The 19,682-nt window shown below is 49.2% G+C and overlaps 1 protein-coding gene across 1 annotated transcript in view; it reads left to right on the top strand.

The window, feature by feature from the left end:
* Wdr91 (WD repeat domain 91) overlaps positions 1-19,682 on the top strand; it is a 35,059-nt gene that overhangs the window by 10,763 nt on the left and 4,614 nt on the right. The window contains exons 7-14 of the mRNA XM_005365812.3: positions 6,589-6,747; positions 9,470-9,657; positions 10,474-10,624; positions 12,760-12,854; positions 12,980-13,148; positions 16,593-16,701; positions 17,250-17,362; positions 18,750-18,947. Of these exons, the coding sequence (XP_005365869.1) occupies positions 6,589-6,747; positions 9,470-9,657; positions 10,474-10,624; positions 12,760-12,854; positions 12,980-13,148; positions 16,593-16,701; positions 17,250-17,362; positions 18,750-18,947 (1,182 nt within the window). The remainder of the gene's footprint in view (positions 1-6,588; positions 6,748-9,469; positions 9,658-10,473; positions 10,625-12,759; positions 12,855-12,979; positions 13,149-16,592; positions 16,702-17,249; positions 17,363-18,749; positions 18,948-19,682) is intronic.

The raw sequence follows: 19,682 nt of genomic DNA, 5'->3' as shown, positions 1-19,682 counted from the left end.
TAAGGTTTTCTTTGGGGTCCGGCGTCTTGTCTCCTGCAGTGGCTACATGACTTCTCTCTTTGACTCTGTCTTCTTTCCTTCTCTCTCTGCTTGGAATTCTCACCTTGCCCTATTCTGTGCTGCAATAGGCCCAAAGCCAATTCTTTATTAACTAGTGGTATTCACATCATACAGAGGGGGAATCCCACATTAATGGCTTATTTTCTTCTGTGCAATTTACAGACAAAGGTGAGGGTGAAAATGTACAATGTTCACGGAAGCATCTGTTAGCTTGCCTCTAAAGTACAACTGAACCAAAGTTTGATCACTGTGTTGTATATTCACAGTGCGTTTTCCAGATCCTTAAATGGAGACTATGGCTGTCTACACGCTGAAAAAAAAAATTTGACCAAGTCATTTTCTTTTTATTATTATTTTTAATTTTTTGTATGTATATGTCTCTTTGCAGTACATGTGTACATGAGTGAGTGTGTGTGTGTGTTGAGGACAGAGATTGGCATCAAGTGTCTATTCTCTGTCGCTCTTATTTTTTGAGCAGTGTCTCTTAGTGAGCCTGGAGTTCACCATGTGTGTTAGGGAGCCGGCCTCAGGTCCTCATGCTCAAAAGGCAGGCATTCTACCCTTTGAGCCATCTCCTCAGTGTCCTCCTTGGTTGTTTTCAGTTGACAGCAGGTAGGTTATTTAGGCTCAGCATTTGTTTTAATTCTAAAAATAGCTAGTAGATTTGAGGTTCAAGTTAACAACATGATTTTAGAGCTGGGGTAGACTTCTCCCTCTCCCCGTCCTACTGGGCATCAGAATGGAGTTTCCTGTGTTTGGTTCTCACTGCCATCTAAGTTGGACATTCTCTTGCCAGTAACTCTTAGTACAAGCTCTTTAACTCGCCTTCGATGACCTTAGCTTGTCTCCCAGGCTACATAGATTGGGGCTTCTTGTGTAGAGCATCCCGTCTCTTTCTGAGTGAGCTTCTCTGTCCACCCAACTCTCTGTTTACTCCAGTTGCCATGACTTGACATCCCTTACATATGGGGTTCCTCCCTCACGGGGAGGGGATGACTTTCTAGTGTCTCCGTCCTTTTGTCATAACTGATGTTCAGATAGTGTTGTAGATGTCTCTCTCACTGCTGTCAAATGCAGTTGGCGGTAGGAGCACTTCCTGTGGCGTGACAGTATGTTCCTGTGGGCTCCGTAGAACCTGACATGGGGCTCCACACTTGCTTGGCCAGTGCATGTTAGGGTTCGTCTTCTATCACCATGGCCATTTCAGAATTCTTTTTTCTCCTTTGCCGTTCAAGGACGAGCACACAGAAAACATAAATGGTATTTTATTGTTAAATGAGCAACTTATAAAATTATTAGACCTTCCTAGTTTAAATATTATTCACATATTATTCATATATGTATACAATACATATAGTATTGTAAATTTTATTCACTGCATTTTGCCTGCTCATGATAGGTCATTGAAATTATGGTCACCGTTACTGAAATGGCCATAGAATTATTATTCTTATCGCTATTATTATTATTAGTGAGATAGAGTCCCACACTGTAGCTCAGGCTGGCCCCAAACTCGGCAATCCTCCTGCCTCAACCTTCTAAGTGCTGTGATCACAGGGCAGAGCAATTGCTTCTGCCTTTGTACCATTGTGAACACACACTCTTCAGACTTTCAGCAGAAATCTGGAGGCAAAATTGGGAGTGTGTGTGTGGGGGGGTAGCTATAAAACCACAGTTCCCCAAGTCTTCTGTAACTGCAAGAGTCAACAACTGTCAACAATAGCAGGCAGGCGGGTCTTCTGCTCTGCCTATGCGTCCCTTGAGCAATAAATCTGGGCCTTTCCCACCCACTTAGTGAGCCACAGGCACTGGTAGGAATTACCTGATATGGAGATAGCCCTTATTTAGCTCTCCTGAAACAAACACCTACAACCTCTTCAAAACCCCTCTTGCCTGCTGGACACCAGTGGTAAGGATGCTAGCCTGGGCCTGTGTCCATGGAGCTGGGCAGGAAGGGAAAGGATGCCTGTCTTCTGGATGACTTGGCCTTCAGGTCAGACCTGTTTACACCAAGGCTGGCCAGCTCTCTAGGAAGAACTGTCTGATTTTGAAATCCTTCTGTATCTATTGAGGCACTGACCAGACATGGTGTATCTGTCTCCAGAAGGAGCAAATCACAAAAGGCAGGCAACAGACGCCTCTCCTGACCTGTTGGGAGCCAGGGAGATGATGACTGTATAGAATTTAGAACATTTGAGTGTTATAGGAATCCACTTGTTTTTTTAAGATCTATTTTTATTTTATGTGTGTTTGCCTACAAGTATGTATACGCAACGCATGCATGTATACCTGGTGCCTGCAGAGGCCAGAAGACAGTGTTGGATACCCTGGGACTGAAATTGTAAATGGTTGGGAAGCCCTTTTTGGGTGCTAGGAACTGAACCGGGGTTCTCTGCAAGAGCAGCAGGTGCTCTTAACCACTGAGCAACCTCCAGCCCATCCACTACTTAGGTTTGTCCTTAAAAATGTCCAGTGACTAGTTATGTCACAGAAAGCATTTTTTAAGGTTGCACACTGTTATAGCTAGACACCCATTTACCTGCTCACTAAAGTGCTTCCTGGGCAGCTGCCTCCCACAGACACCTGCCATATTGGTGCCTCGTTCCCACCACAGCAGCGGCTGAGAACACTTAGGCCTGTGTTCTCTTGGTATCAACGACTCTTTTGTTGAAAGGCCTCTCTTCTTATATTACCGTATACCCGTTGTTAATACCCTTTTGGAAAACAGAAGTTTCGGGGCCCCTGTGTGGTAATGTGTTGGATGAACCCCCCTGCCTTCCTGACTTGTGAGGGAGGATCCCCTTTTATTTCTTGCTGGGTTTTCTTTTAAAAGATAAAATTATTATTGTTGTTGTTATTGTTGTGTGTGCACCTGTGCACAGGGACACACACCATGGCACCTGTGCAGAGGTCATAGGTCAATCTTCAGTGGTGTCCTTCCACCATGGGTTCTGGGGATTTAACTCAGTCATTGGGCTTACATGACAAGTGTTTTTACCCTCAAGCCACCTTCTCTTGGGGTCTTCCTGCTGGGTGCTCTGCATTGACTGGGGAGGTCTTGGAGGGGGCTTCTGACTCCGCCAGAGACTTAGCAGCCTCTGTACCATCTGTAAGTGGCCATCTGAATGGAGCACCCTCAACACCACACATTGAAAGAGGACAGGACACTGCTTCCCGTGTATGGGGGACATGAGCAGGGAGGAGAGTTACAGTGCTGGCTCCCTCTGAGGCACTGTCCACTTCTTGTCCAGAGGCGGGCTCCCCTGTGGTCCGTGGCTACTGTGACGGGCAGCCATGTGGAGATTGACGTGGCTGCTTGGTGCAGCCCTTTTGGTAACTGCTCCTGTGGTTTCAGATCAGTATCTGAAGATGCACATGACCACAGCAGACCTTGTCCTCAGCTGTGCCCCTCCACTTGAGCAGACCCCTTTCTCACACTCTCTCCCAAGCCCGTCTTAGGAACAGACACTGTCTCTCACGGGCATGTACCTTCCTAGGACCCGTCCACAGCTACTGGTACATTTCTAGCCTTCAGAACCAACATGGGCCATGCCCGAGCCGTATAGCTGCCATTCTTGCTCCTGGGGTTTATAGCAGACCAGCATGTGTCTTTTTGTCTGGAGGGCAACAGTCATGAGTGCAGTCAGTAGATTCTCCATGTGCAAAGACAGGAGGGGAAAAACCATGGAAGAGAAGTGCTTCTGCCTTATCTGTTACCTGTCGACTATGCAATCTTAACCCATAATAGACCCTTCCTTCCTTTGCTCTTCTGCTCCACACCAAGTCCCTAGCCGTGTCTTTAGCTTATGGTTGTCAGGGCTTCTGCATAGCCTGAGATTTAGCTTACCTAGTACTTTCTGTGCTGTGTGTGCACAGGTGCCTGTGTGTGCAGGTGTACCTGTGCACACATAGAGTTCTGAGGACAACTGTGGGTGTCATCCACCTTTCTTGGAGACAGGGTATCTCAACTGTCTTGGAACTCACTAAATAGGATAGTGGCTGGCCAGCAGGCCCTCGGGATCTCTTGTCCCTGCTGCCCCAGCCTGGGGTTATAAACACACATTTTCACGCCAGGCTTTATTGTATTTTATTTTAGGTCCTGATGCCTGCGTGGCTGAGCCATCTCTGCAGCCCTTGTTCTCACACGTGCCGTAGGTTTACATTACCCTTTATGGCTTGAATGAACCCCTCATTCCTGGAACTGTTTGCTTTCGTCTCAGACATCCAGTGGCCACCCTTTCTTGCCTCAGATGTGCTGTCCCACACAGGGGCACTCTTCCCTTCTGGATATTCTGAGATGTGTTCCCAAAGCCATAGCCCGTGTCTCACTGTGCTACGGTCTCTTTTTCTTCACACATCCTAGTGGAGGCACTTTTCCCTAAGACTTTCTGTCACGTGAGCATAGCCAGCCAGCTTCTAAGTCCACGAAGAGCCCAGTGTGATGGGTCTTTCCCCACTTCCTTGACTTTCTGTTAAATGAGATTGTCAACAGTAGTGCCTCAAGCAGAAGTTCCGCTTATGTAGGTCATTTCACTGTAGTCTAGAATGTGGAATACAAACTATCCAGGGCGGGGTTTTTCTTTGTTTGGTTTTATTTGTTTTCCAGCACCAGGGGCCAAATCCAGGGCTGTGTGCATGATGGCAAGCATTCTACCACTAAATCCCCAGACATTTAAAACCATTACATAAAATTATCTTTTTGTCATGTGCATAAAAAGTATATAAGCGTAAATGCATTTCATGTTTGGATGTGGGTCACATCCAAGATATTTCATAACACGTATGCAAATATTGTAAAGCCTGAGAAAATGAAACCCAGAACATAGTTAGGGTTAGGGTTAGGGTTAGGAAGAGCCACCCTGTCATAGGACGAGCGGCTGATGTCAGAACTGTCCTTGCAGACACACCCTCATCTAGCTGTCAGCTCAGACACTCATTTAGTTGTCGGTAGCCAGGGCCTCGGCAGACTACCGGCTGCCGTCACGTGAGGCAGTGTGAGGGAGGCTTCATGGTAGAATTCAAGAAACTCTCTAGGTGCTGAATCTCCCGGTGGGCAGGGGCATCATCTAGTGAGTGCAGTTCTTCCAGGACCTTCTGTCACTCTAGTGTCCACCCGGAGAATCTCAGGTGGCACTTTAGGAATGGTCTGAAGGTATTTACTGTATCTCAGCTGGCACTTTAGGAATTTGTCTGAAGGTATTTACTGTCATTGTATGGTGGCTTCACTTTCACCTGTGTTTTAGCTTTTTATCCCCACCCACTTCCTACCTCACTGGACAGTTGAAGGATAAAATAATGACCTCTTTCTTCCCTACTGTCTCCGTTTGGGTTTTCTCATTTTGTTATTTCCGTTAGGCTCTCCATAGCCTCCCCAGCAGCATCTGCTCCCTAACCCTGGAGATGTTGCCAGCATGGTGTGTCTAAAGTGGAATCTCAGTGCAGATTAAAAAAAAAAATTAAATCCAGGACAGGCTCCAAAGCCACAGAGAAACTCTGTCTCGAAAAAAAAAAAAATTAAAAATGTGTGTGTGTGTGTGTGTGAGAGAGAGAGAGAGAGAGAGACAGACAGACAGACAGACAGACAGACAGACATGTGCATACATGTACTGCAGCACAGGTGTGGAGGTCAGGGGACAACTTTTGGGAGTTGCTCTTTGCCCTCTGGGTCAGTAAACAGGAGAATGGTAGGTATGTGTCATGAGGTTGGTGCTCCCCAGCACTCCCAGCTCACTGATATCTTCACCTCCTGCTGCTATGCCAAGGGCAGCCATGTCTTGGGGTGGGTGGGGATGACTAGATTCATCTAGTAAAATTCATTCATTGCTGTGGGCTTAGACCTTATCACTCTTGGTATGAAAAGAAAAAGCCAGAAAAATGTCATTGCCTTTCCGTTCTAATTTATCTCACACAGAGATCCTTGAGTTCCAGATAAGTTCTGTTAAAAATGTCTGGTAGTTAAAACCAAATGATTTAGCGGTCTGGCCTTCTTGTTTGTTTTATTCTGCTGTTTTTGATATTGAATCTGAGTCTGCTTGCCTGCTAGACAAGCGCTCTGCCACTGAGCCCACCCCACCCTGTTTTATTGCTTGTTCACAGTAGTGAGCTTAGTCTGTAGTTGGCCCCACTCTAGAAAAGGTTGGCTGGTGTGTGTGTGTGTACGTGTGTATACTTAATGTTGTCCGAATATTGTTACATATGACTGCTGTTATTACCCAGTGCAGAACCTGGCCTGCTAGTAAGTACTAAACTCCTTCACTGTAACAAAAGTTGATGATTCCTGTTGAATCGGAAGGATTCTCTCTTCCTCTGTCCAGGTGAAAGTGCAGGCTGAGGCCAGCAGGTGACCTGGCAAGGAGGAGCTCAGTCTGGAGGCTTGCCTGGCTGGTTTGAACCTCCTGCCCAGGCAGCCTGGGACGGTCTTTCCCGAGAGCTGGGGGGAAGAGAAACTGCTCCCTGGCCTTTGCATCCTTCCTGGTCCAGAGTCACTGCCTGGAAGAGACTTTTCACAGCCTGCTTCTCATCCTCTAGGCTACCAAGGGAAAGGACCCAGTGCCTGGGGCCAAGGATGGGAAGAGCCTTCTGAGTGGGCCGGTGCCTGGAGAAGCCAGCTGGACACATCAGCGCCAACGGCGTCTGCAGGACCATGGCAAGGAGAGGAGGGAGCTGCTCTCCACCTCCTCCTCCCAGGTATAGGGTGCCCAGGCTGCTGAGGCACCTTTTGGGTTTCCTCTGAGTTCTGCCTGGCCATTGTCCTCTGATTCCTTGGTCCCCTTATGAGGGGGAGATGCTGGCTGGCATAGGCACACTGCCAAGGCCCTTCAACAGATCTGGCTTCACACCCATGTTCTCCCCTCTGTCAGCCTAAGGTGCCTCGCTTCTGTCTCAGTCCAGGGTCCACAGCTGTAAGTGGGGTGGTGACATCATCATTAAGTCAGGGATAAGCCATGAGTCACTCAGCACAGAGGCTTCCTTACCCACAGTCACCTCTCGTTAAGCTCCGCTCCCTACCTGTGCTGGTGGGTTTATGTCAACTTGACACAAGCTATGGTCATCTGAGAAGAGGGAATCTGATTGAGAAAATGCCTCCGTAATATTGAGTTGGAGGCAAGCCTGAAGGACATTTTTTTTAATTAGTGATTGAGATGGGAGTGCTTGACCCATTGTTAGCCTGGCCATCCCACAGCTCCCTTCCATGGCCTCTGCATCAGCTCCTGCCTCCAGGTTCCTGCCCAGCTTCCTTCAGTGATGAACAGTGAGATGTGAAAGCCATGTAAACCCTTTCCTCCTGCCTTGCTGTGCTCGTGTATTTCCTCACAGCAATACAGAACTTAAGACAGAAACTTGTGCCAGGATGGTGGGGTATTGCTGTGACAGGCCTGGCCATATTATTTTTGGGAGGATTGTGGAAGGGCTTTGGAACTCAGGGCAAGAAGATCCATCCAGTGTTCAAAGCTTGGTGAGCTGTTCTGTGGGTGCTTGGAAGAAATGAATGTTGAGAGAAATGCAGACAATGGAGGCCTGGCTTGTGAAGTCTCAGAAGAAAACTTGACAGTTACTTAAATTGAATATTTGCTATTTCGAATTAAGATTCTGTGGTTCTGGTCACCTGGGACTGAATTTACAAGCTGGGGCTGTCTGTGGTTTACAAAAGACTGGCACCATAACAGACATTTTTGCCATGCTGGGACAGTTGGTGCTGGTCAGCTCAAGCTGAGAAGTTAGCTGTGGTTATGAAGAGACCAACGTCACTGAGGTGAAACCTTCCGGTAAATGTTTCCTGAGCATCACCGCCAGAAGCTGTGTTCCAGAGATGGCCAAGGTGTACCTCGATCTGGTAGCAAACTCAGCAGTTAAGAGTCACCCAGGTGGTACTGGTTTTAAAGGCATGAAGGGGTTGCCGAGAGCTGCTGAGGCTTGGCACTGTGAGAGGCCATTGGTGAAGATGCAGCCTCAGTAACAGTTGAAGCCCTGTGATTGAAGGGGTCATGCAGAGAAGCTGAGGCTTGGCACCATGAAGAGAGGCCATTTGTAGCAGAGACCCCAACAATTTGGAGCTGCCGGTACCATGGAACAACCGCTAAGAACAGCCGCGGCGGAGCGGTGCCTGCTAAAGCTTACCAGAGGGCGGAGCCAGAGAAGCCCCTTGGAGGAGCCCAGAAGATCATGAATGGATCCCAGATGTTGGACACTGAATTATTTATACCGTTTGAGTTTGATTTTTGCTTTGTTCAGTTTACAACTGTGCCCTGGTTCTTCCCGTTTGAAGTAAGGAAGTATTTAATTTGGTTTTGTTTTATAGGAGCTCACAGCTCCTGTAAGATTTTAAGCTTTTTAAAAAAAGATTTTGGATTTTAAGAGAGACTAGATATTTTTAAAGAGACAACTTCTAAAGTGTTTCGATTTGTAAGGCTGTGGGACCTTTTTATGTTTGTGGACTGTTTATAATATGATGTCTTTGCTATGATCTTGGGGACGAACAAGAAAGGAAAGGTGTGGTTTAACAATGATGTGTTTTGTGTCAAGCTGACAAGGGGTCAGCTGGTTGCTCTGGTTAGTTTTATGTGAACTTGACACAAGCTAGAGTCATTTGAGAAAATACCGCCATAATATCGGTTTGTAGGCAAGCCTGTAGGGCAGTGGTTCTCAAGCTTCCTAATGCTGTGACCCTTTGGTACAGTTCCTCATGTTTTGGTGACTCCCAACCATAAAAGTATTTCGTTGCTACTTCATAACTGTAATTTTTTTACTGTCATGAATCATAATGTAAACATCTGATATGTAGGTTTTCTGATATGTGATCGTGACCCACAGGTTGAGAACCACTGCTCGAGGGCATTTTTTTTTACTTGTTGTTTGTTTTGGGGGGGCCCGGCCCTTGGTGGGTGGTGCCATCCCTGGGCTGGTGGTCCTGGATTCTTTAAGAAAGCAGACTGAGCAAGCTATAGGAAGCAAGCCAGTAAGCAGCACTCTACCATGGCCTCTGCACCAGCTTCTGCTTCCAGGATACTGGCCTGTTTGAGTTCCTGTCCTGACTCCTATTGATTTTGAAAAGTTATGTAGAAGCAAAAGCCAAATAAATCCTTTGCTCCTCAACTTGCTTTGGTCATGGTGTTTCATCACAGCGATAGTAAATCTGACTGAGACACTACCCTCTGTCTGGCCAGCACTGAGACATGGTCATGCTGAGCCCCATCAGAGAGGGCAAGACCAGCCCTCTTCCCCACCCAGGGCCTGTGAGGAGATCGCAGTTCCCAGGAAGCAGGCACCTGACTCTCCCAGGGGAGCTGTGCATAGCTCTGGAGGCTCAGCTGACCTCATGAGTAGTGACCACCCGTAGTCACCTAGGGTATGTGTGTGTGGTGAAGGAGACCCTTCCTAAGCTGACACGTCTCTGCTTTGCTGCTCACAGTGTGCAGAGAAGAAGCCGGAAGGCAGCGGCCCAGAAGCTGAGCCCAGCCTGGAACTCCACACGGGAACAGTGGAGCCGCTGGCCCGGGTGTCCACAGCAGGCTCCGAGGGAGGCCGCCCCGAGCAGCCTTTCATAGTGCTGAGCCAGGAGGAGTATGGGGAGCACCACTCATCCATCATGCACTGCAGGTGGGCTGAGGGGTGAGGAGCTGGGGTTTTAGACAGTGTGCGGGAATGCTGGTGGCAGGAAATGCCCCTGAAGGGTCATTAGAGTCCTGCTGGCCTAGGTGCTGCTGTTGTGGTGGCTTCCGTCAGACCACTCAGTTTTATGTTAGTGTTTGTATGGAATTTTTTGTTATGTGTAAGTGTGTATTTAAACATCAGGAAAGCGTGGCCTTGAAGAACAACCCTGAGGGAGTGTGCCGGCAAGGTGGCAAGGCGCAGGCAGCTTCATGTTTTGATAGTCCTGATTTGTACTCAGCCCTTGGCTTGATCTAGAGCTAATGGGGGAAGCTATACATCTCAGATGGCAGGTGCCCTGAGGGCACACTCTGAGACTGCAGCTGTTCCTTTCCCATGTTCCCGGCACAGCCTTGCACGGCACTGTGTGTACTGGTATTTCATTTGTGTGTTTATTTGTGTATTTCTTATTGTGCATATGCGTGCTCGTCGTGTGTGTACGTGTGCATGCGTATAGAGGTCAAAGGACAGCTCTTGGGAACTGGTTTTTCCACACTTCGTGGGTTCCAGGATTCTGAGGCAGTCTATAGGCTTATGCAGTTAGCATCTTGACTTGCTTTTCTCAGGAAGATGAGCCGTGTGTCTGGTGCCCTGTCGTATTTCCTGGGTGGATGTCTGTTTCTAGAGTTGTTCACACTTATCCTCTGAGTGCAGGGCTTGTGCTTTGGCTGTGATTCAGTTGGGAAGTTGGGAAACCATGACGGTATCATTGTTGGCCCTGGAGGATGGGTCCAGGGCAATAACGCCTCCCTTTGTCCCGTACAGAGTGGACTGCTCCGGTAGGAGAGTTGCCAGCTTAGATGTGGATGGGGTCATCAAAGTGTGGTCCTTCAACCCCATCATGCAGACCAAGGCGTCCTCCATCTCTAAGTCACCCCTGCTGTCTCTGGAGTGGGCCACCAAGCGAGACAGGCTGGTAAGTGAGGCACTGCATGCAGAGCTGGCTCTGTATTCCAGGCTCAGACGTTCTCTCTCACAGGCTCTTGACAGGCCAAGCTGATGAGGTAAGCTGAATCTCCCCTCCGGTCGCCACCAGTCCGGGGGCCAGGACCATACATCTAGGAGTAGCCCAGGTGGCCATGAAGTTACTCCTAGAGACTGGAAAACTCCATCCTGTCTGCTGGTCTGTCTCAGGAGACTCCTGGGTCCTCCTGACCACCGTGTTTCTGATTTGTTATTAATACACCCTCTGCTCTGGCTGAGACCTGCCTGTCCTGGCTCAAAGAGCAGCAGCTTATGTTAGCGAGAGGACAGTGTTCTGGTTTGTGGTTCCCACAGGCTCCGTTGCCCTGGGAGAGGCCCAGTGTTGTTTTCCCAGTGGACTTCCTATCTGAGAGAGGGTTTTCAGTTAAGGAGTTAAAATTGATTGCTTGCAGCCGAAGAGACAGGCACTGTTTTTTTCCAGATGTCTAGAAAACACAGGAAGGAATTGCCCTCGTGTCAGGGCTGTCCCTGAACTGGTGTTTGCTTGCCAAGTGGGTGCAGAGGCCATTGCCTAGCTGATGTTCCTGGGGATACCCGGGCCTGGATTGCTCTGGCATTGATTTCTGTTATTCTCTTCTATGCTTTTATTCAAATGAGTCCTATGGTCCCAGAGGCAGGGACCTTATATACTTATATACTCCATGTATTCTGGAGTCCTTGATGGAACCAGGCCAGAGCTATCCCTGCAAAGGCAAATAGAACAGTCACCATGGCCCCAAGACTGGCCAGGGCCAGGCCTACGGAAGGGTAGAGAAAATTGGAGCAAAAGGAAGGGCTGGAACAGTTGGGATTTAAAACTGAAAGAAGGGCTGGGCAGTGGTGGCATGCGCCTTTAATCCCAGCACTCGGGAGGCAGAGGCAGGCGGATCTGTGAGTTCGAGGCCAGGAACTAGAAGAGCTAGTTCCAGGACAGGAACCAAAAAGCTACGGAGAAACCCTGTCTCGAAAAAAAAAAAAAAAAACCTGAAAGAAGGGGGGAAAAGGTCAAAGGGTCTCAGGTAACCAGCCAGAATATTTCTGGGTGTATCTCCTCATCACAGACACCATAGAAGTCTGCTTCCTGTTGCTATAACAGCGTGCTTGAGACTGGATAGTTTATGAAGGAAAGAAGTTTATCTAGCCCACAGTTCTGTAGGTCCTAGAACATGGTTCCAGCATGTGTGCTATTCTGTGAAGGCTCCTTTGGCCACAGCACCTGCATCATGATGGGAGCTCATGCCAAAGGGAAAGATCCCCTGGCGAGATAGGAAGCCAGAAAGGGAGATAGGGGCAAAGCTTGCGTTTCCACAACTCTCAAGAGAGAGAACACATTCACTCTGAGCCCATCACCAATCTCGCCCGAGAGTGATGCCTCCGGTGGTCTAACCACCTTCTACTTTGCCCCACGTCTTCAGTTCCTATCCCTTTCACACTAGAGTGCTGGGGACCAAGCTGCCAGGACACTCAGATTTAGATCAAAGCACATGACCTGGGTTTTGCATCTATTTAAGGTTGGCTTTGATGTCTTCATGACGTTTTTTTTAAAAATATTTAATCAGGTGGGTGGTGGTACACCTTTAATCCCAGCACTCAGGAGGCAGAGGTAAGCAGATCTCTGAGTTCAAGGCCAGCTTGGTCTACAGAGCAAGTTCCAGGACAGCCAGGGCTACACAGAGAAACCCTATCTCAAAAAACTAAACAAAGCAAGATCTTTATTTTCTATTTTGTCTGCATGTATGTCTATGCACCACATATGTGCCTGGTGCCTGAGGAGGCAGGAGAGGGCATCAGATCCCCTGGTTTAGATGGTTGTGAGATGCTATCTAGGTGCTGGGACTGGAACCTGGTCCTCTGGAAGAGCAGCTAGTTCTCTGAACCAATGAGCCATCTCTCCAGCCCCTGTTTGTGGCATTTTAAATGAGGTCCATTGTAGCCAGAGTTTCCTTGGCTGCTTGGATGAGTGGGTAAGGAGCGCGCCCATACAGCTCGCCCAGCTCTGCACCATACAGCAGTGGGCCTCTCTCACCGTGGTGGTCCTCCCTGACTTCTGTGCTATCCTCCTCACCTTCCTGCCTCTTCTTGTTCCAGCTCCTGCTGGGCAGCGGTGTGGGGACGGTGCGTCTTTATGATACAGAATCCAAGAAGAACCTCTGTGAGATCAACATCAGCGATGACATGCCCAGGTGAGCAGGAGCCTCCCTGTGCACTAGAAGCTCCCCTGCAGCTGCTTTGTGGACCCCACCTCCAGGAGTCACGGCCTCAGGGCCTGTGCTGGTGACTGTCTGACCCTGGCCTGTGTGTGTTGCAGAATCCTGTCTCTTGCCTGCAGCCCCAGTGGGGCCTCTTTCGTCTGTTCAGCTGCAGCTCCGAGCCTCACCTCCCAGGCGGACTCCTTGGCCCCAGACCTTGGCAGCAAAGGCACGAACCAGGTTCCTGGCAAGCTGCTGCTGTGGGACACGAAAGCCATGAAGCAGCAGGTACAGGACCTGCCTGCGGGTCTTTGGGGGCTGGGTAGGCTGCCTGGAAGGCACCGTGTGTAGCGGCACGCTGCCCATGCTCCCTGTGTTTTTGATGAGCGCCGTCTCCCTTTAGTGCTTTCGCCTGAGGATTTTGATTTGTGAGAACATTTCCAGGTTTTAAAAAGTGTTGAAAAGTGTCATATCCCACTGGGCAGATTATGAGCAATGGAGTTGTGCCATTGACTTGGGTTACCCAGAACCCACCAACAGGCTAGATAGCTTACATTTTAGGAGAGGGCTCCGGTCTTTCTCCTACCCACTGGTAACTTAAAGCTGCATGGGAATCACGGGAGCAGCCTGAAGTACTAAGGACAGGGATGACAGCTGTCAGGAGACTGAGCGCATGGCCCACCTGGAGCTGAGGGCCTGTTTCCTCCAGGATAATAATGCTGGCGGTTGTTCCCATAGCCCTGGAGGGAAGTGGTGGTATTTCCCCTGCTTCAATGTAGCGCGTGCTTACGGTGCCTACCTTGTTCCTAGTAGTCCTGTCTGAGAGGGACCCATTTCTAGATGTGTGGGCTGTACTTCCGAGCTTCTGCTTGCAGAAACAGACTGTGTGCCCACTGGGGACATCTCGCAGCCCTCTCAAGCCTAGAGACCACCCTGGATTCTTCAGTTACACTCCCTGCCAAATATGCCCCACTTAGACATCGGGCGATTCCCCCAGCCAGTGTGGCTGACCGTTGTCCTATGTCACTAGGGACATTTCCTAAACATGTCTGTCCTCTGGACCAGTTTAGTCCTGCTTCTCTACTGGCACTCTGAGGTTCTCCCCCAAAGTTCTCCACAGCAGGATTCATAACCCTTAAGTTTACTTAGGGATTTCAGTTTTTACCTTAAATATTAAATACTTAGAATAAAATGGAAGAAAATGGGAAAAGCAGTGGCATGGGCTCCTCACTTGGAAGTAGTTCTTTTAACTAAAATATATATATATATAAGTTTAGTGTGTGTGTATGTATGTCTATGTGTGTGTGTCTGTAGACCAAAAAACAACCTGTGGGAGAGTCAGTTCTCTTCACCTTGAGGGTCCTAGGGATTGAACCCAGGTCGTCAGGCTGGATGGAAAGTACCTTTACCCACTGAGCCATCTTGTTGGCGCCATCAGTCCTGGTGCGTGCGTGGGCCCTTCCGGCGTCTCTTGCCTTCCTCTTTCACAGCCTGTCTTGAGTTTTGAGTTTCTGTCTCCAAGCAGTTTCACAGGTATCTTAGCACATGGGTAGATACCCCCCCTCCACACACACACACTCACATCAGAGTGTCTGCTTCACAGGCTTCAAGCTTTGTGTGTGGAATCACAGGGTATCTGTTTTTCTAGAATTCTGTATTCTAGTTAGAAACGGGTCCACCCCCTAGCTCTCTGGCTCTGTCTTCTCTTCTGGTGGCCTCTGCTGAAACAAAGAGGTTGTCTCTCACTATAGCTCATTTTCCTCTGCCTGGCTATTTGAGGTCTGATCTGGGTACCTCAGTGTGGATTGATTTTCTTTCTCTTTCTTTCTTTCTTTCTTTCTTTCTTTCTTTCTTTCTTTCTTTCTTTCTTTCTTTCCCTCCCTCCCTCCCTCCCTCCCTCCCTCCTTCCTTCCTTCCTTTCTTCCTTTCCTTTTTTTTTGTTTTCCAAGACAGGGTTTCTCTGTAGCTTTGGAGTCTGTCCTGGAACTCACTCTGTAGACCACGCTGGCCTCAAACTCACAGAGATTGCCTCTGCCTCTGCCTCTGCCTCTGCCTCCCGAGTGCTGAGATTAAGGGCATGTGCCACCACTGCCCGACCCTCAGTGTGGGTTTTCTAAGTTAAAACACGTTAAAAAAAAACAAAAAACAAACAACTTTAACTAGGGGTGGTGGTGCATGTCTGTACACTTAACACTTAGTGGGTGGAGGCAGGAGGACCAGGAGTTCTAGGTTAGTTTCCAATACACGAGATCCTGCCTCAAAAAATGTTAACAATAATAAAATAGAAATTTCAGCCTCGATAAATAAATAAAATTAAAATTGCAGCTTTGGGTTTGTTCCGTTTCCCGATGAAAGGCTTTGTGTCTTTGTCCAGTTCTGGAACATTCTTAGGCATGTTCTTTCCAGTGTTCCCATCTCCCTGGTTCTCCCTTGCCTCTGGAACACCAGTTTGACATGTATTTTTTTAGGACTCTTCTCCTTTTGTTTCATTTTCTGTCTTCATGACATCACTTCCTCAGCTTTAACTACGCATGTCCTCCCCACTGTCCCCGATTAGCCTGTGGGGACAGTCATTTCAAGTCAGGTTTGTTTCTCATTTCCAGGATTGCAGCACCAGCCTCCCACACAGCTACTGTGTCCTCTTCTGCCCTCGCCCTCTGGCATTCTGTTAGACATGTTGAAAGTCTGGCAGTGTTCTGGAAATCCATCCAGTTGCTGCTCCCTGCCATTTCCCCGGATGCCTGCTTCTCTCCCCTTAACTTCCCGTGTCCTGTGAATTTCTGCTTCAGGTCCCCATCTCTGGCCCTTCATCCTGTGGATGCTCTGAGCCTTGTTGCTGGGAGGTGCACTCCTCTGGAGTAGATTTGCTTTCACTTCTGCCAGGGGCTCCACCACCAACTGGCAACTTTGAAATCCATTCTCAGACTACATAGGGGTTGTGAGTTTGGTTGTGAACCCACACCAGCTTGTGATTCTGCGTTCTTGGTACTTTCTGTGACGTTCTAACTCATTCTTACATGGAGGATGTTGCTCTTCGGAGTCTTAGCAGCATGTGGAAATTTTTTGACACTACATTTGGCCAGACTGTTCGCTTTGGGCTTCGGGCTTCAGTGTTCCCTGCCTACTGCGTTCTCTAGTCCGCCGGGCGCTTGCCCTCCGATTGTCTTTGATCTCGGAAGGTCCCTTTGTTTATAGCTCAGTATTGTGCCTGCGTGTGGTTGATGTCATCTAACGTCGGTCTTGCGGTTCTAGTCCCAGGAGGGTTCTGTATCGCTGGAAATGGCGTTCCTCGTGTTATCAGATTAGTAGACGTCGTTTGCATCTTCTGAGGTGGCTTTGTTAGGTCCTGTGCCGATGCTGGGTTTCATAGGGAGGGACTGGAGCAGCTTTGGGATGTGTGTGTCCTCTGTCCTCAGGGTTGCCCGTAGTGAAGGGCAGTTGGATTGTTAGTTCCTGATGGCAACGGGAGTGTTCAATAAAGGCTTAGATTGGAGTCTGCTTCAGGAAGGAAAGCATGGGCTGCTGAGATACGTGTTACTTTTAACTGCCCTGACCTGGATTAGTGCCTCAGTGGGGACTCTAGAGTGTCTACAGGCCCAATGACATTACCTCTCAGAGAGCACATCACAGAGGCTCAGGCCATTTTCCCCAGAAGCAGGCCTTGGCAGGGGGCATGCAGCAGGGCTCTGTGTGGGACTAGTCTGCTAACAGTGCTCCTGTTTGGATTCCTAGCTCCAGTTCTCACTGGACCCAGAGCCCATTGCCATCAACTGCACAGCTTTCAACCACAATGGGAACCTGCTAGTCACCGGGGCAGCGGATGGTGTCATCCGGCTCTTTGGTATGTATACTGTGCTGTGGCTGTTCTGGTCCCCTCCTTAGCTGGAGCCCAGGCGTTCCCAATGCACAGTTTGTTGCTTGGCTGTGGGAGGGGACAGAGCGCAGCAGTCCTTTGGCCTTGGGCTGATCCACCTGAGTCCTTGTCACCTGTGTGGAATGCAAGAGGTCACAGGAGAACAGTGCCATCCTTTTGACTTGCTGTAAGGTGGGGAGACAGGCCTAGGTTCTACAAGGGGTAAGGTGATTCCTATATAACAATCCCCAAGGCGTCCTGGGGCCAGTTATAGCGGTCTGGTAGGAAGGATCCGAATGTCTTCCTAGACTTACAGGGCCCCACAGGTGAGCTCTAGCTGTCCCCAAGGACCCCAGTCCTCCCTCTGGCCCAGTCAAGAGGCTACTCAGAGGCAGGCGGCCTTGGCAGGGTCAGCACTTTCTGGCCCAGGAGGCCCATGTCCTCTAGAGCAGCTGTCACAGAAGGAGAGGGGGCCCTGCTGTGCACGAAGCCTTTCCAGGTCTGGCCTGCGGCTAAGCAATGTCTCCTTCTCCCAGACATGCAGCAGCACGAGTGTGCCATGAGCTGGAAGGCCCACTTCGGGGAAGTCTACTCCGTGGAGTTCAGCTGTGATGAGAATGCTGTGTACAGCATTGGTGAGGACGGCAAGGTAGGCGCCAATGGCATTTAGCGGTGGCCGGACCATCGGTGAGCTCTGTGGCCTTGGGCTGCTTTCGGCCTCCTTTTCATCTCCTGCAAAAGAGGGATATGTAGAAGTCTGTCACTGAGCATCTCTGTGGGGTCCAGTGAGGTCAGTGGGACTTGGCTATTCTCGTAGATGGGAATTTCATATCCTTTTCCCGAGCTGTGGCAAAACTGACTCATCTCACTGTAGATGGAGCCACATTTAGGGGAAGAGATTCTTTGGGGAGTTGTGGTCATGGTCACAAGACAATGCGTGGAGTTTGCTGTGGGGGCTGGAGTCAGCATGCTAGCGGGAAACAGGTCTGAGCAAAGCCCAAAGCAATAAAAAAGAAACCCGTGTCCTAAGGCAGTATAAGGCAATGCCCTCTGTAGACTTCCTCTGTGGGAGCTATTTTATGAAGTAGCAATGACAATGGCCTGGGACAGAAGGTGAGGGTAGGCAGAGGTGGAAGAAAGACTTAGCTGTCTCCTATGCCCTCCTGAACATGTTTTATACTGTTCTTGCTCCCCATGGAAACAGTGACTACAAAACAATTATTTCTTTATTAGATCATATCTTTCTCTATGCCAAGGGCTGGTCTCAAACTTGGGACAGACCTGCCTCAGCATCTTAAATGCTGGTCCAACAGATGTGAGCCACCCCACCTAACTATATTAATTTATTTATATGTTCACCTAAGTTATCTTGAAACCATACCTTAGTGTGTTCTCCATGTTGGCTCCAAGATGCTCCTGCCTCAGCCTCTTGGGGATGGGATTACGGATGTGTACCACAACGTCCTGTTTCGACCCTTCCTTTGAAAACTCTGTGTAGGGCTTTTAAGTTAAAGCTCCACACCCTCTTGTGTGGGTAGGACTCCCTGGGAAGCCAAGTAGCTGGTCCACAGTGTAGATGGTTAATTCTCCATTTCACAAGCGGAACTGTTGTATTGCTGAGAAATTGAAAATGGGTTTGGAATCTGTCCATCTGTCCTCCATACTTTGTTCCAAGGTCCAGAGACTCTAGGCACTCCTCCCCCACCCAAGAGACCAGAAGGCCTTGCAAAGCTGGTGGCTGTCCCTTGTCCTCCCTTGAACCAGAGGAAAGAGGAGGGTTGAGCTTTGATGTGATGTCTTCATTGTTCTGATGAGATGGGACTGAGTGGTGGACTGTGGTCCCCTCAGTCTTGGTCTGCCTCCTGCCCATGAAAGCCTTTTTCAGGGCTGTGGGGCTGACGAGGGAGGCAGTTACCCCAGCCAATCACTGCTTCCCAAGTCTAGGTGGTGGCCACTGTTGGGGGCTCCAAGGGAGCCTGGGTAGTAGCCTCTGTACGAGTGTCTGAGGGAGCCCCTGTGGTGCCTTGTGTTTGCAGTTTATCCAGTGGAACATCCATAAGAGTGGCCTCAAGGTGTCTGAGCATGGCCTCCCTTCAGATGCCACTGGCCCCTTTGTCCTGTCTGGCTACAGTGGCTACAAGCAGGTTCAAGTTCCCAGGGGCCGGCTCTTCGCTTTCGACTCAGAGGGCAACTACATGCTGACATGCTCTGCCACAGGGGGCATCATCTACAAGGTAACTGGGGGCAGAGCCCTGCTGGGCAGGGGTTTCTGCTTGGGGATCAGCCTGACTGATCTGAGCTGAGTGTGGCCTGTATCCTGAGTCCTGCATAGCTGAGTGTGGTCTGTATCCTGAGTCCTGCATAGCTGAGTGTGGTCTGTATCCTGAGTCCTGCACAGCTGAGTGTGTCCTGTGTCCCGTGTCCTGCATCACTGAGTGTGTCCTGTGTCCCGTGTCCTGCATCACTGAGTGTGTCCTGTGTCCCGTGTCCTGCATCACTGAGTGTGGTCTGTGTCCTGTGTCCTACATAGCTGAGTGTGGCCCTGTGCCAGTGTCTGAAAAGATCCTGCCCTTTTCTTGTCTTATTCCTTGGGAATAATACATACTAATCGAGATGCTAAAAAGGCCAAAGGACTTGGGGGTATAGGCAAGGAAATGCACCTCCTGGGTCTGAGCTAGGTAGGTTGCTCTCATCACTGATCTAGAATAGGTTATTTGATGGGAGGCCTGTGGATCTGTACACCAAAGTCCACATGTGAGGTAGAAATTTGAGGGTATCCTTTGTGAAGCTAGGATGCAAGTTATCCACATGGTTTTGATTAATTTTTAGAGATTTATTCTGTCTTTATTTATGTGTGTGTTTGGATGCTGTATATATTTGTGCGTGTGTGTGTGGTACCAAGAAGAAAGTGTCAGATCCTGTGGAATTAACAGTTACAGGTGGCTGTGAACAACCCTTCACAGTTCTAT

The sequence above is a fragment of the Microtus ochrogaster genome, unplaced genomic scaffold, assembly GCF_000317375.1.
Source record: "Microtus ochrogaster isolate Prairie Vole_2 unplaced genomic scaffold, MicOch1.0 UNK4, whole genome shotgun sequence".
NCBI classification, from domain to species: Eukaryota; Metazoa; Chordata; class Mammalia; order Rodentia; family Cricetidae; genus Microtus; species Microtus ochrogaster.
Note: the sequence above shows the minus strand (reverse complement) of the source record. Positions and strands in the feature narration are given on the sequence as shown.